Source organism: Marmota flaviventris, chromosome 10 (genome assembly GCF_047511675.1).
Source record: "Marmota flaviventris isolate mMarFla1 chromosome 10, mMarFla1.hap1, whole genome shotgun sequence".
NCBI lineage: Eukaryota > Metazoa > Chordata > Mammalia > Rodentia > Sciuridae > Marmota > Marmota flaviventris.
Genome location: NC_092507.1, coordinates 32097185 through 32113388, shown reverse-complemented (window position 1 = coordinate 32113388; position 16204 = coordinate 32097185). Strand labels below are relative to the sequence as shown.

Genomic DNA, 16204 nt, shown 5'->3' with positions numbered 1-16204 from the left:
CTAGTAAAAATTTTGTCATCTCAGTACTAACAAAGATCCAGTAAAAAAATTCCAAACAAAAAAGATATGCTGGGGCTGGGGATGTGGCTCAAGCGGTAGCGCGCTCGCCTGGCATGCGTGCGGCCCGGGTTCGATCCTCAGCACCACATACCAACAAAGATGTTGTGTCCGCCGAGAACTAAAATAAATAAATTAATTAATTAATTTAAAAAAAAAAAAAAGATATGCTTAATCACTAATAAAAGAATGAATTCTGTGAGTAAATTTCAATCTCTACTTTAAAAAACAATGAAACTGATTTAGAAGGGGTCTGTCAAGATACAGAGACACGGGCAGAATGCATTGAAATTGGGAAGATCAGACAGAGGCTAGAGTGATCCAAGAAGAATGCAGGTAGAGCAGGAATTGTGGAGTTAATTCTTTCTCCATGGTTTATTGTAGTTCACTGTTTTCTGTGTTCACTTCAAAAATGAACTTGCTGTAGAAAATTCAGTATGACCCAGTCTGACGTCAGCAGTACACTGACATCATTCTCCTCTTTACTATTCTTACGTGAGCCAGTTTGTTGCCCAGATGTATTGGAGCAGAGCCGACTGTTAAAAAAAAAAAAAAAAACAAAACCAAACCTGTTGTGTCTGCACTTTTCTCATGTCTACTTGCTGCAGTCTGGTATAATGAAAAGAGCATGGGTCAGGTGAACTGAGTTCAAATCTTATCTTGGCCCCTTATTGTCAGTGTGACTTTGGTTAACTTGCTCATCCTCTTAAACCTTGTCCTGTTTACCTATAAAATGAAGATCATCATATGAGCTAATTGGATGAAGGTTTATTGTATGTGCTGTTTATCTGGTACATAGAAAATGCTCAGGAATGGGTTTTGTATTTCATTCTTCTCTCTCAAGTCACTACTGATACTTCTTTCTTCCTTCCAGGCCATCACGGAGCCATGAACCAGCAGCACATGATGCCTTCCCAAGCCTTCCAGATGCGGCGCTCCCTGCCTCCAGATGACATCCAGGATGACTTTGACTGGGATTCAATTGTGTAGGGCTTGTTTCTGCAAGGCATCAGACCCCAGCGTCACCTTTCTGTGCAGTTAAGGGAAAGGTTTTAAGAGAATCCAGTTGAGAAAACAAAGTTGCTAATCACTTCACCAATGTTATCAAAATTTCTTTTGAAGACAATCAAAAAGATTTTAGCTGGATAACTTACTGCTTTTATCTGACCCAAACAAGTACTACATGTTTGTCTCCCTGCCAACTGCCCTATGTAGCTCCTAACTGTTGTGTGATTTGGACAGCTTTTTGCATATTTGTGTCAGTTTGATGTTAACCACAAGTGCCAGACTGATTTTTCAGACAGAGCCTATTTTGCTGCAAGCAGTTTATAGATACATATGTGTAAATATATGTACAAAAATTACTGAAAGACTTCAATTTTTTCTAATTGGATTATTATGTCTTGAAAAGAAAGTTACTGTCAGTTTTTATTCTTGTTAGGCTATTTTCTGCAGGATGCTTTTAATTGATGTAGGGAACTGAAAGGAAATAGATTTTTCCAAAGCTGTTTCCCTTATTTAATCTTTTTCAGAAATGTGGGTAATAATGAATTCTGTCCAATAAGTCAAGGAACCCAGAATTTGATACTCTTCAAACAATCCAGAGGGGCATGTCGTTCCTGAGCAGCATAAAGAACTGACCAAATTTGTTTTGATGCTTGGGAGGTTATAGAGTATATGTTGTACCTTGTCAATGTCTGTTTCCTAAATCTGCATTATGACAGCTCTGAAATTTGTTTCAATGGCTAGAAGCTGGGCATTGCTTGGCTCTAAACAAATTAATGCCTCCACATTCACTTATGTATTTATTATTCAGAAGTGTTATTTTAATATTTATTACTACCTTCTGTGAATGCTCAGCTTCTATTGGGATTCACTAAGGAGAAATGTGGTGTTTGAAAAGCACAGAATTATTTTTCGTGATAAAAGAGTTTACAGACAAGACAATCAGAGGGATATTGTGTCATTCTCTTTATCATCAATCCTTTTACCAGGTGAGTGTATTTCTCTGTCTTAGCATTCCTGCTGATTGAGACTTAATAGCTAAATAGGATTTTTCTAGAAGTTGAATCAAAGAACATTTGGGCAACAGAACAATAGGACAGGATTCATGAAGCAGGTTTTCCTACTTCCTTCTTTCTGTTTAGGTAGCACTGGAAGGAGGATGGAGCTACACATAGACTATTCGCCTCAGTGCAGTTACTAAGTTGGACTTTTGTTTTAGTTGTCCTGTGTGTGCATGACATTGGGTGGCTTTCTTTGAAATGAAGCCTACCTTGTATAGGAGTCTTTATTAGTTTTTTTGTATTGTTTCATGTCATCTCACAGTTACTTTGCATGGATTGGTTGTCTTAGTTTTATAATGAAATAGAAGAAATGAGATTTTTTTTTTCCCTAATGAATAGGTTTTGAATTGATTCTTTAGAGAAAAAAAAAAAAAAGTTTTTTCATTTTAATGGGAATATAGGTTCCATCAAATCAAGGAGGAATGACTGCTCACTGGTTGCTTTTTTAGCACCTCTGATCTCTATCAGCCATATGCTAAATCACTTTAATTAGCCTTAGTGATTCTTTGGTTGAGTGATCTCTACTTGAACTAAACATACTTTTTTTGTTGTTGTTTCTGTGTGTGTATGTATGTGTGCGTGTGTGTGCGTGTGTGTGTGTGTGTGTGTGTGTGTGTGTTTTGTTGTTGTTGTTTTTTTTAATGGAGTGTGGCCTTGAATGAGTCACTGGGAAGCCAGCTGTGGTAAGGGCTGGTGACATTGGGGAGGAAGAAAGAGCTTTATGTTTCTTTGTCATTTGGACTTTGCTTGGCATGAAAAAGGAAGCTCAGTTCCAGCCCCTTGGATTAGTGAAAATCAGAGGATGCTGGAAAGGCAGCCAGCAGGCCCCTCTTAGAAGGATCAAGGCAAGATGAGATGGCAGCCTGCAGAGTAAAAGCTTCAAAACAGGGGGAGTGATTTTCAGAAGTCTGCTCAAGTCATTGTTTCCTAGTCACCAAAATAGCTGTTCTGAAACTGTCTGAATTGCTTGGGTAGAAATGTGCACTTTAAACAGTTTGGGCATTGGAATGCAGTCTCTTAAACTGAATGATTTGGATAGAAACACCAACAATGATTTTATAAATTTTGTGACACTAATTTCTCATTTGGTAATCATTTACTGATTTGCAGTGGTCAATATTTTTGTGAGTATTTAAATTTACCAACAATGGCCTTGGAGGCAAAGTCTTCATCCATACCTATCCCACTCTCTTGTGGTCCAGGTGGCCCAGAAACCCAGGACTGGCATCTGGGCCATGACCAGACAGGGCTATCTGGTGAGTCAAAGAGAATCTCTCTACTGGTCATTTCTGTTGGTAGTTGCTAATGCAAAAAAGCAAGTTCTGTCTTGGGCTTAGACTGACTAAAGACTTTGGGGAAAAAGAATAATAAATGCATGTAATCAAACGGGGCATTCTGTCCAGGAAAATAATCCGACTGGCATTTGTGGCAGTTTTTGAAATGTAAATGTATTCATGTGTGTTCTTGTAAATATGTGTCTCTCAAATGTCCTTTGAAGTGGGAGGGAAACAATCTGGGGATAATTTCAAATGGAATAGAGTATTTTGATATTGTTCATTCAGAGGGTGATGTGTACATATCTATATTGTATATATGTGATGAAAATGCATTGGCTTTTTGTGCAAACACAAACCTGCTCTCTGTACTGCTGTTGGACAGTCAGTGTTTTAATGTTTCTACAGTTTTGCTATTGCACGATTTCATATTCTGCCTCTATGATGAACGGCACCCATTCTTTGTAACTGTTTAGTGCTGTAAAGAAATATTCCAAGTGTCATTAGGATTGTTGCTGCCAGACTGATATGCATGAATGGCACTTAAAATAAATATATTACGTTAACTCTTAAAACACTGATTGGTCCATGTCATTTGCTGCAGCTGAGGGAGTAAAATTGGAGCTAGTTCAGATGTAGACAGGACCCAGAGCCGTTGGGGTATTTGAGATTGTGTCCCAGTGCACTACTGTGTCCACAGTGCTTGCTGCCATTTATTGAGCATCTCACTAGTTCTGTGAATTTGAGGAAGTATTTAATCTTTCTGAACCTCACTTTCTTTATTTATAGTGCCTGTAAAATGAGGATAATATCACCTGCTGGCATTGGAGTGGAATTACATTGAACAACACATCTAAACATGTAGAATAGCACCCAGAGCATAAAACTTGGTGGTGCTCAGTATGTGCCAGGTGCCATGATCTTCAGATAGAGGTAGAGTGACTTATCTTGATTCTTTAATTGGCAAGTGACAGAACTGATATTTGACTCCAAACATGTTTTTTTATAGGATCCTCTCATTCCAAGAGAATTGCCCTATCCCTATTCCACTTGGCTGCCAGTCTTTCCCCAGCACTGCTTTCTCAGAAAGCTACTCCTAAAAGGCAAAAGTGGAGATTATAATTTGCCAAGCAAATATTCTGTGACAGCACTTCCCACAGGCAGCCCAGAGATGAGAAAGTCGCAGTTCTGGTTTTAGGAGGTATAGACTTGCCCAAGACAGGTAGCAAATGCCAGTCCTGGGAAACTGGTCAAGGAGGCTTCTCTGAAAGTTTTCCTTGGCAAAAACAAGAGTCTGGTGGTGAGGGATTAGGTCATGGTGAAGAGGGTGGGTGGGATAGGGTCTAGGAAAGCCTTTTGTGAGTATGGACTATTCCTATTGAATCTTCAAATTTTCCAAGTTCAGAGAAAGTAATTTTCATTGGCACTATTGCTGTGAACTCCAATTGGGAGCTAGATTAGTGTGGGGATTGTGGGCTGAGGTGGGAGGGGTGTCAGGCTGCTAGTAAAGCACCAAACATAGTCTTCTATGAAAATGGTAGGGTTCTGACTTCACTGACGTGGAAGTCTCAGAGAGGCCAAGCAACAGGCAGGCCAGTTCTGGGGAAGTTGGAATGGAGCCAGGAATATCTCACATGGGATGGGGCTGGGGGGGGGGGGGGTTTCCAACCAATCCCATGATCTACCTATGGCCCCTGGCTTCTTCTAATTTAACTTATACAACACTGCCAGAAACATCAATTTATTGCAGTGTTACAGAAGAGAAAACAGGCTCAGAAAGGTTAACTTGCCTAAATTCTCACAGCTAGTAGCAGATCTGGGATAATTCAGCCTGGGTCAGACTCCAGAACTCATTTCCTTTTACTTCCACTGCTGTCCAAAAAGAGAAATTAGCCTGGTGCAGTGGCACATGCCTGTAATTCTAGCAGTTCAGAAGGCTGAGACGGGAGGATCGAAAGTTGAAGGCCAGGCTTAGTGAGGCAACTTAATGAGGCAAGTTCAGGCAACTTAGGCTCTAAGCAATTTAGCAAGATCCTATCTCAAAAAATAAGGTCTGGGGATGTGGTACAGTGGTAAAGCATCCCTGGGTTATATCTCCAGTACCAAAAAAAAGATTAGAAAAAAGAATTATTTAATTATTTTGAGGCAGGAATAGGGGCTATTCACCCACTGTGTGTGTGTCCCTGAGAAAGTGGGGCTGTGCTTTCCTCCCATCACAGGTTAAATTTTGATCAATAGCAGTGCCTTTGAAGGGCACAGTTAGATCTCGTTGCCTTGTTCAATTCAAGTGCATCTTCCTATTTCATCATCAAATGAAATAGGAAGCAAGATCATTAAGCTCCATATTAAATTCTCAAGGCTTCAACATTTAGCTTTGTGCAAAGGGCTTCTGGATAAATTGTCTTATTTGGTCTACAAAATAACTTGACATGTACTGTTACTGCCCCATTTTACAGAAGAAGAAACAGCTTCAGAGAGATAAGGCACAATGTAGACACATCATGAATGCATTCCACTGAAGGAATGCAAATTTTAAATAGTGTTATAATGGAATATTCATGTGCCTCCGAGTGAGACACAAGACTCACATCTGAGACTGTGACTGGTTTCTGCTTGTGTGTACTTCTCCACATGAGCATGATTTCATTGGCTAAAGATATACACATTTTAGGCAACATGGACTTTGGGTGTAAGCCTGCTGCTTCATCTGGCACTTATGGACAGATTATAGCCAAGACCTAGAAAAACTGGCCATGTTGGGCTTACTAAGATGGATTTCCACAATACCTGTACCTTCCTAGGGGATCCCCCACCCCCGAGCAGAGCCTCACTAAGTTTCCCAGGCAGGCCTTGAACTTCAGTCCTTCTGCCTCAGCCTCCTGAATTGCTGTGATAACAGGCTTGTGCCACCACACCCGCTCCTAGGGGGTTTTTAAGAGTGATTCTGAACTTTCCTCCCTGCACATTCCCCTCGTATAAGGGAGTAACAACATGTGTAAAGCATAAACTCAGTAATTGGCTGCACACAAAACCAGAATTCAAGCAACAGTGACCCCAGATGTACAGCATAGACAGCTATCGTTTATTAAGTGCATCTTAACTTGGTATCACTTATCCCAAGCATTTGATTCAAATTGCATTTACCATATTTACTCTGAGAAACAGCTGTGTGGCTGATAGCTGTTATTACTAATCTCAATGAAGAATCTCTGCTACTTACTTACCCAGGATCATCCAGCTGGTAAGTGGTAGATAATGATGATAATAGCAGTAGAGCTAGGAATTCAGACCTAGGCCTTGCAGCTCCAGTGTCAGCATTCTTCACTAGCACACTGCTGTCCCTGCTTCTTGGTGGTGTTCCCTGAGCCACCAACCATAGACCGAGGGCCTTGGGACAAAGCGGTGGGTGCAGTGAGTACCTGTGGCCACCAGAGGGTGGAGCAGCCAGCTGTGTGCTCTTTCCCTTCAGGATGGTTTCCTCTACCCGTGGGGCTGTGCTCCATTTCTCTGCAACCCCCAGAGCTCAGTGCTGTTGAAGGTTTACTAGGTGCCAGCCCTCAGAATTCGTGCCCCTCTTTTCCTGCATTGGAGGCCTCCTAGCTGGAGAAAGCCAGTGATTCCTTCTAGTCCTCAGAGCCAAACGATGATGGGGCCCATTCCCCAGCTGCCTCTGCTCCTAGACCTCCTGATGCTTACTGCATCTCCACTTCGAGCTTTGGGTTGGGGGAGGTCGCCCTACTATCATCCCCAAACTCTTTTCTCCTGAGGCTGTACTCCTCTTCTGGGACCAGGACTGACAAGTGTTTGGGCAGGTGTGTTTTGGGCCATCCACACACCTTGTCCTCCCCAGCCCTGCCTCTGAGCCTGAGTGGGCCTTGGTGTCTTCACAAACACACACACACACACACACACACACACACACTGGCTCCTTTGGCTGTCACAAATATTATGATTATTGCCACCATTTGCCAGGCCCCTGCCCGGTACTTGCCAGCCATTAACTGAGTTAGCACTCCCAACTGCCTGGTGATGTTGGTGTCATTATCTGCCTTTTTACTGCTGGGCATTGCCACTTGAAGAGGTGAAGTGCTTTGCCCAAAGGTCGCTGCCAGTGAAAATGAGAGGAGAGAACCCAGATCCGCCTTACTCTGGTCTACTCTTTCTATTGAGGCAGATTGCCTCTTCCCCAACACTTCCCAGTTGTCCTTGACCTCTCTGATGTCACCCCACCCATCCCACCCTACCTCAGAGACACTGAGCTGACGTCACTCACCCTATAATGCCTCTCATACTGCAGCTCCCAAAAGGTCATAGGGGCAACTTCCAGTCCCAGACAAGGGCAATAAAGATGTTAGGAGGACACTTCCCACCTTTCCCATCCTGAGCAATGTTCATAGGCAGAGGCAGGAACAGTCCTTTGGCTCTGTGAAAGTACGTATGTGTATAAGTTTGTGAGTGAATGACGTGTGCTCATGTAGTTGTATGATTGTGTCTGACTGGGTACGTGGTTGTGCAGCCTGTGTGATTGTGCCTGGGACTTGGTCTCTGTGTTCAGAAGCTGCAGACAGGAGACAGCTCCTCACTTAAATTTGGTGGCTTGTTAGCCTCTTCCTCCTCTTCCAAGGTCCCATATCTGGGGAGATCTTGCCTGGGATCAACCTGGCTTCTCAGATGCTGGCAGAGTGAGGTAATATGTGTTGATAGTCTTTCTGTTCTCATCACATTTCTATCTTGTCCCTGTCACTACTCCTCCTACCTACATGCCTTTGAGCTGGGTCCTCTGGCAGCCCCTACTTTGCCCATCCCTGGTTTCCTTGACGACCAGAAGCTGGTCAGATGTGTTACTCAGCATCCGGGCCAGCTAGTTCCCTGCAGGTCCTAAGGCAGTGGGGGAAAAATGTGAACTTTGAAGTCAGAAGGACCTAGAATTCTATGTGGGCAAAACACTGCCCGCCCGCCCTCAGTCAGACAGTGGGTGCCATACCTCAAGGTGTCATGGAGAAGGCAAGTGGAGAGCAGCCTGCCAGGTGCAGGCATGCAGGAGGTCCCAAGGAACTGTCTTCTCTTTATCTGCTGCCATGTTGCAAGACCAGCTGATACTCCTGCCCCGGCAGCCTTCCACCTACCCCTTCCCTTCTTGTCAGAGTCCTCTCAATGCCACTGCCACTGTGGTCTTTCTAAATCACAGCTCTGGCATGATCTGATCTTGCCTCCTATGGCTTCCCACTGTCACCAGGTTAGGGGCAAATGCTGGTGGTGTCTTCGTCTTTTCTTTTTTTCTTTTCGGAGTACTGGGATTGAACTCAGGGCTGCTCTATCACTGAGCTACACTCTTAGCCCTTTTATTTATATATTTTTATTTTGTGACAGGGTATCACTAAGTTATAGAGGCTGGTCTTAAACTTGTCATCCTCTTGCCTCAAGTGCCTCAGTTGCTGGGATTACAGGCCTGCACCACGTGCTGTTTCTGAGCTGGTATTTATGCCTCCCTCTGGCTGCTACTCGAGACACACTGCTTCATCCCAAGCCAGCCTCCTTCCCTCTGCATCTCCTACATCTTTCCACTGATCAAGCCTGCTTCAGACCCCATCCTGGCTGGCAAGCATTCTCTGATGGAGCTAAGGGGACCTGCAGCCCTCAGTTTGTCCTTCTCTCATGGCCCCTGGTATGTACCCCACAGAGTCTCATGGAGCCTGTCCATGACCTGTCTGCCAATCAACTGGGCTCTGGGAGATCCCCTCTGGGACACACGGAGGACTCTCCAGCTGTGTGTCTCCTTCCTAGCAGCCTTCAGTGTGGGAGGTTGTCTCCATAGCTGATGGCTGATGGGAAGGAAGAGGCAGCTGCCAAGTGGGAACAGATGGTGAGTGGAGCACCCCACCACCTCACCCAGGCCAGGCACAGGGGATGACACTGCTGTGCAAACAGGCAGACACACCCTCTGTCCACTCCACAGATGCCCCCCTGGATCATCAAGGGAAAGAGCCGACCCACCTGGGGCCTGAGAGGTGGAGAGAAGTCCCTCCATATGAGCCTAGACTTGGGCTCTGGCTGACAGGCCTAAAATCCCAACTGCCACCCACTTGGTGTGTCACTAAGCTCTCTTTTTCTGAGAGCTTTAGCTTCCTTCTCTGTAAAGTGGACATCATTGACCTCCCTCACAGGGTTTGACTCAATGGCCACTCCTTTCTTCTTTTTCCTCCCTGGAAGGGGAAAAAAATGCCAGTTTGGTATCAGAAAGACAGTATAGGAGGTATGGTATTGGATTGAGTAGAAGAAGTTCAGATTTTTCTTTGAAATTTGAGAGAACTGGATTCTGTTTGGGAATTTATAGCTGTGTGACCACAGCTGCTACCAAGCCCACTTGACAATGAATCTGATAAATTGTACCTTCCTCTGAGTTGAGGTATAAGTGTCTAGACTTATACTCTCCAGAGCCCAGGTGACCCTCTGCAATACAACAGTACCCTGCAGCCACATAGGCACTTTTGGGATAATCATGGTGTTTAACCTCTGAGCCGCTGAGCTTCAGCTTACCCATCTATAAAATGGGGTTATACAGTTACTTCTTGTGTATTCCCTGAACTGTTAGTAGGTTTATATCCATTGTAATGTCTACCTCAGGTTCCTTGGGTTCCCATAGGAACCAAAGATTGTTACACTCTTTAAAACACATTTATAAGTTTTAAAGGTGAGGCTGTGAAATGTGAACCACACCCAGGTCAGGATTGGAGTCTCTAGGCCCCCACCTGGGCTGTTCCAGGCCTTTCTGCTAAGACCAGCTTAGGCTGCTGGGCCGAGGGAAGAGGAGCTGGGCCCCAAAAGATTGAGCCAAACTGGACCCAATTCTAATGGGCACACAGGAACCATGACAGGGTCACTAAAACACAAATGTTGACCTCTTGGCCAAAAGGAATGGCATTGGCCTCCTCCCAGGGCAGGGCTTCCTGACAGTAGACAAAGCCTGCAGCTTCCTGCAGTGTGGTGGGGGGTGGGTCTGGTTTCCACAGATGACAAGCACTTAGCCCAGAGCTTGGTACAGAGTGAGTCCCAATCAGCATTAACTGTCATCGCTAATGTGACAGACAGTGGCTGCCACCTTCCTGACTCCATAAAGACCTGCGGCACCCACCGAGCTCCAGGCCCTGTATGAGGGGGGCCCTCCACTCCAGCGTTGCTTTCAGCAGCTCACGGGCTTATGAGGCGCATGCTGGGAAGAATGTAGAGGCTGTGGAGGACAGAGGAGGGGAAGTGCTCTTAACCCTCACTGCTGGGGCCAGGATTGGGGTTGATTAGGAAAGCTCTAAAAGAGCTGAAATTTGCAGTGGAGCTATTAATTCTCAAGAGACAGAAACTGAGGCCCAGAAAGCCACACAGAGTTTAAATGATGGCGCTGCCTGGCTCCAAAGCCTGAGCTCTGACCTCCAAGTTTGGTCCCTGCTTCCTGGTCCCGTCCTGGGGAGTCCTTTGGGATCTTGGCTGAATGGTGAGCTCAGCAGGAGCCTGATCATGATGACCCTGAGTGCCAAGCAAGGTTGCCTGGCTTTCAACCCCAGAGGTTTGGGGCAGCTTCTGTTGGGGTTACATGGAGAAGCAGAACACCACAGAGGAGCAAGAGTTTGCCAGAAGAGGTGGTCTTGGGATGCAAGGAACCCAAACAGCCTCAGATCTACCTCCTGCCCACACAAGAATGATGAAGAGTATGGGTTGCTGGGAACCAAGGGGACTCGGGTTGTGGGCATGGGGTCTAGAAAGCTTGAGGTCCTGGGAGGACCCCAAAATCTATCTTCTAACAACCTCACTGCAAGCTGAGATCCTATGTCCCCTGGAGAGTAGGAAGGGGGCCTAAATTCACAGCTGGGAACAGGGCTGGGGAGGGGAACTGGGGGCAAGGAAAGAACAGTTGGTTCCTATTTCCCAGTGCTGATGTCAGAGGGGGCTGGGTAGGGCAGGACCCAAAGGGCCAAGGCCTAGGAGCCACTTCCTCTTTCCCACCAAGGAGCAATGTCACTCCCACAGTCCCCAACCCCTCAAGTCCTGCTGTATTCCAGGCAAGTCCTGGCCAGGGGGCTGTGGGAAGAAGAGGCATCAGGAACAAAAGTCTCCTTCCCTTAGCCCAATCCTGTTGTGCCTTAGGAGGGGACAGAGACTAGAGAACCAAGGTGAGTCAGAGAAAGGGCTCCTTCAGCCTGCAGCAGCCCCACCCCAAACCCCATCCTAAGGCCAAATCAAATCCTAAGGCAGCTTTAACCTCACATGGAATCCCAGACCCAACCCCAATCATAAACCCAGCCCAGCCACACCTCCAACCTCAACTGCAAATCAACTCAGTCCCAACTCTACAAGGAGGCTTAACCTAAACTCAGCAACCTCCACATCAGGAACATTCTCCACATCAGACCAATCCTAACTGGGCCCCCAATTCCAAACCTAAGCCTAGCACTGCCCTGTTCCCAGTCTAACCCTGACCCTAATCCAAATCCCAGTTCAAACCCCAACATGGACTCCCATCCGCAACTGCTACAACAGTCCACCCCATTATAACAGCCCCAGGGCCGACCCCTCACCTAAAGCTGATGTTCCTTAATCCCACTCAGGTCCACCCAGCCCCCAGCAATCCCAGCATGGCCTGAGTGTTCCTGATGCTCATCCCTTTCCAGCACCCCTTTTAGTCCCAGAGGGATCACTGGCCTCACCTCCAACCCAACTCCTTCCAGACCTCTACCCGGTGGGGTGGGAGACCTCTGCAGGCACACACGTGCACATCCACACACCTTAGCACACGAAGAAGTACATGTTAACACACACAGACACATAAACTTACACACCCCCCCCAAAGCATGCTCAAATACGTACACCTTGGCACACACACACATCCCAATATAAACACACACACTCCCTCATATACAAAGACACACCTCAGCATACATATGCACACACCCCAGCATTTGCACAAATGTAACATAAACTCTGTGATACACACATCTACATACGCACACACACCTTTCAGAGTACACACACACATCTTGGCATGCACAACACATTCCTCAATGTAAATGCATGCACCTGGGTGTACACAGACACACACACCAGCAAGGGGAGTGAAGTCCAGTCTGAGGTGGATCAAATGCTTCCTGCCCCTCCCTGAGGCCTGGGCCCCTTTGTAGTTCCCTCCTCCAGGGGCTCTGCACCTTCCAGCTCCTTCTTCAGTGCTGATTACGCAGCAGGCCCAGGGATTACCCACCCGCTTTTTGGAGCTGTTGGGGCAACTAGCTAGGATATGAAGTAGCAAGATTGCGAGCTCAAGGAGATGCTTTCTTCTGTGTGCTAGGGCCGCTTGCCAAAGATCACATAGTGAGATCACAGTGAGCACGCAGTGCAGATGGAGGTCAGTCCCAGTGGGATCAGATTGGGGGTGCAGAGGACACATCAGGCAGTCTCACCTGCAATCTCATCGGGAAAATCTCAGGTGAGGACACTCTGAGGCTGCTGGGCAGGCAGGATCAAGGGACCAGCACATGAAGAGGCCAGACTGTGGCTTAGACAGGCAGGTGACACAAAGGGGCAGTGAGAACCAGGATCTGCTGCTGATTACAATGTAACTCAATGGCCCCGTACAGAGTGCTCCCTGTGTACCAGGCATTTAAAGCCTCATCTAATCCTCAAAACCGTAACACCTGTCTACAAGGTAGGTATTAATATTGGTCCCCACAGAGGACTCTGGGGTCTAGACTCAGAAAGGGTCTAATCAATATCCTGGGCCTCTCTTACCTCTTACTTTCCCAGACATAACACCCTCTGCACAAAATGATCCTCTACCCTATCCCATCTCAGAGAACCCCCACCCCAGCCCCATTCTCCAGGCATCAGTATTGACACCACCTCCTTGGGAAACCCTCCCAAGCTGCCCTGCCGCCCCCCTTGTGAGGTGGCCTCTCCCTGGCACCCACCCCAGTAGCAGCCCTGTTGCCCCCACCCTAATGGCCCTGAGTGTCCTCACTGTCTGGGTTTGGGCCTCCATCCTGAAGGGTAGGGCTTGGTCTGCAGGCCCCACCCCACAGCACAGGGCCCGACCCAGCCCGCCCGTGGGTCAAAATGGTGCCCTGGGAGCGGCCCAGGGCTCTGCCAGGCTCGGGGTTGATCTCTTATCTCTCAGGGCTGCCTTGAGCCTTATCTGATGGGGCCTGACAGGCAGCAGATGAGACACTGACACAAGCTCAGGGTTATTCAGTAACCCTGACCTCTTTAAAGCCCCACTGTTTCCTGCGACATCCAGACCAGCTGCTCCTCCAACTAGGGCTGAGAGAGAACTGCAGTCATGAACACCTTCCTGCTCTCAGTGCTGTGCCTCCTGGGAGCCTGGGCCACCCTGGCAGGGGCGGTCACCGTGCAGGTAAGCCCCATCCCTACCTGGCCCTTGAGAGAGTGCAGCGGCTTTGGGGGCTGGAGTGGAGGTGTGCATTTGAGGCTTGCACTTCCTTGGGGACCCTCTTCTCCGTCCTGTCAGCCACACACACCTTTTGCTTCAAACCTGGAGCAAAAAGAACCCAGGTAGGAGAGAAAACTGGGAAAGGTGAGTGATGGAATGCCTGCCAGTTACGGTACCTCCCTGAGCTTCTCATTGAGGCCCCAGCACCCTGTGAGGAGGCGGTTTTTAACTCCATTTTACAGGGAAAGGAAGCTGAGCCCCAGAGAGGTTCTGTAAAAGAGATGTCCAGCGGAGAAATGAAAAAGCTGTATTCAAACCCAGGCCTTACTCCTCAGCCCTGTGCTTTGCAACCATCTGGGTCCCAGGAACTGTGAGGACACCCCAGAGGTCCAGATGGTTGGTTGCAGGACAGTGCCAAGCATGCTGGCACCCAGTAGGGGATCCTCACTATGAGAGACTCCTGGAGCCTCTTAAACAAAAACCAGGCTGCAGGCTGGAGATGGGGGCCCAGTGAACAGCTGGCTCTTGGGCAGCGGAATGCAGCCTGTGCATGGCTGTGTGGAACTAGGATACCTGAGACTCTGCTGCACCTCTCCCTAAAAACCAGCTCACGGAGTCCTCATCAGGCACCTACTGTGTCCCTGGCCCTCCACCTCCATTTTCTTCATTATTCATGACAGCTTGCAAAACCTGAGGCCTCCGAGTACCCAGGGTCACAGAGCAAAGCCAGCAGGGCAGGGACTGGCTCTGACCCCCACACCAGCTCACTGGAGCATCTGTTTCCTAGGCACATTGCTCATGTGCCCTAGAGCTGAAACTGCAGGGTTGGGGTCCCACCAGGGAGCTGAAGCCTGCCCTCCTGCCTTGGCTGTCTTGCTCAGGATGGAGACTTCTCCTTTTCCCTGGAGTCAGTGAAGAAACTTAAAGACCTCTGGGATCTCCCGGAGCCTAAGATTGGGAACTTCAGGAAGCTTGTGCCCACCCTTGGTAAGCCTGTGGCTCCTGTGATCTGCAGCTATGAAGCGTTTCCAGAAGAAATCAGGCCTGTTTGCAAGGAGCCCAATGCTGAGGAGATCCTGCAGAGGCTGGGTGAGCGACCTCCTGTGGGAAGGCTGGGCTGGGGGATTCTCTGTTGATGGCTCTTGAGGAAGAGATGTTCTATGGTTGGAGGGGCTCTGTTCTAATTGGTGGGTCTGTTGAACTCACGTTATGGTTAGTTCCAAGTTGTAACTGATGAGACTTATGAAGATCCTGGTTCAGACGGATGGGTTGGTAGGTAGTACTGTGCTCCAACATCTGGTGCTAGTGTTATCTCTTCTCTGGGTAGAACCTTCATTCTGATTGGATGGCTTGAGTGTTCCATATGTCCTTTTTGGGATGGGAAGCCCCTTCATGGGTCAGAGAGGCCAGGCTTGTTGGGCCTCTCCTGGGGATTGGGTGGCTGCTATTCAAGCTCTGGCTGAAGGGAGGCAGGGGCCCATGGGGGAGGGATTGCTGGCTCTCATCAGGCCCCATCTCTCCTGTCCAGAGGCCATCGCTGAAGACCCGAGCACGTGTGAGATCTGTGCCTTTGCTGCCTGTGCTGGATGCTAGGGCGGTGGTGTTCACTGCCCTCTCCCAACTTTGCAGGGAAGCCCTGTCTTCTGCTGGAGGGGCAGCCTGTGATATTCCCACACCCAGCTGCACAACCTGCCCTGCCCCAGAATTGGGGGTGGGGGTTGGGGGTGAGGAGAGAACAGCCCAGAGAGGGGCAGGGGTACTAGAGATCCAGCCAATGCTCGACTAATAAACCAGATTCCAGAGTCCTTCCAGTGTTGCCTTTGTCTCTTGCTTTGTGGATGCCCGTCCTATCCTGGGAAACTCAGGGTTCAGCATGCCAGAGTGGAAGGATCCCAAGCTCCCTGCTAAGATATCCACCTGCTTGGGGCTGCCACCACACACGGGAATAAAGGGGAACGGAATCTCTAGGCCATCACTTAGGAGGGTGCAACCACTGCTTTTCTTTCACAACTTCTAGGGTCACCAAAATCACAAAACCACATATGACCACAAAGCCTGTCTGAACTAGTTAGGCTGTCCAACACAATGGATTGCTCTATTATGAGATCAGTGTCAAGCTCTTAATATTCAAGGCACCCAGGATCTGGCTTCCTCTGACAAGGCCAGCCTTGCCTCCTACCCTCCCCCATGATCCCATCCCAAGCTGCACACCTATGGCCATTTCCTTTGCTCCCACTCACCTACCTCTGCACTGACCCTCTGCCTGCACCGCTGGCCAGGTAAACGACCCAGGCTCCAAACATCACTCCATGCCGTCTCCTCAAGATGTCTTGTCTGATTCCCCCAAGAAGAGCTGTAGTGCTCCCACTCTGTCCTTG

At 47.9% G+C, this 16204-nt stretch overlaps 2 protein-coding genes across 4 annotated transcripts in view; both read left to right on the top strand.

Moving 5' to 3' along the window:
• Foxj3 (forkhead box J3) overlaps positions 1–3972 on the top strand; it is a 113172-nt gene extending 109200 nt beyond the window's left edge. For all 3 annotated transcript variants that reach the window (XM_027937416.2, XM_027937415.2, XM_071617754.1), the window contains one exon: positions 932–3972. In XM_027937416.2, the coding sequence (XP_027793217.1) occupies positions 932–1047 (116 nt within the window). In that variant the 3' untranslated portion in view covers positions 1048–3972. The remainder of the gene's footprint in view (positions 1–931) is intronic.
• Positions 3973–11326: 7354 nt separating this feature from the next.
• Guca2a (guanylate cyclase activator 2A) lies at positions 11327–15619 on the top strand. The gene is made up of 3 exons (XM_027936885.2): positions 11327–13790; positions 14708–14915; positions 15355–15619. The coding sequence occupies exons 1-3, from the start codon at positions 13716–13718 to the stop codon at positions 15417–15419; spliced, it is 348 nt and encodes a 115-aa protein (XP_027792686.1). The 5' UTR covers positions 11327–13715; the 3' UTR covers positions 15420–15619.
• The last annotated feature ends 585 nt before the right edge of the window (positions 15620–16204 follow it).

Coding starts and splice junctions, on each gene's coding strand:
- Guca2a (XM_027936885.2), top strand. CDS start 13,716: ATGAACACCTTCCTGCTCTCAGTGCTGTGCCTCCTGGGAGCCTGGGCC. Junction 13,791..14,707: donor CAGGGGCGGTCACCGTGCAG/GTAAGCCCCATC, acceptor TGTCTTGCTCAG/GATGGAGACTTCTCCTTTTC. Junction 14,916..15,354: donor GGAGATCCTGCAGAGGCTGG/GTGAGCGACCTC, acceptor TCTCCTGTCCAG/AGGCCATCGCTGAAGACCCG.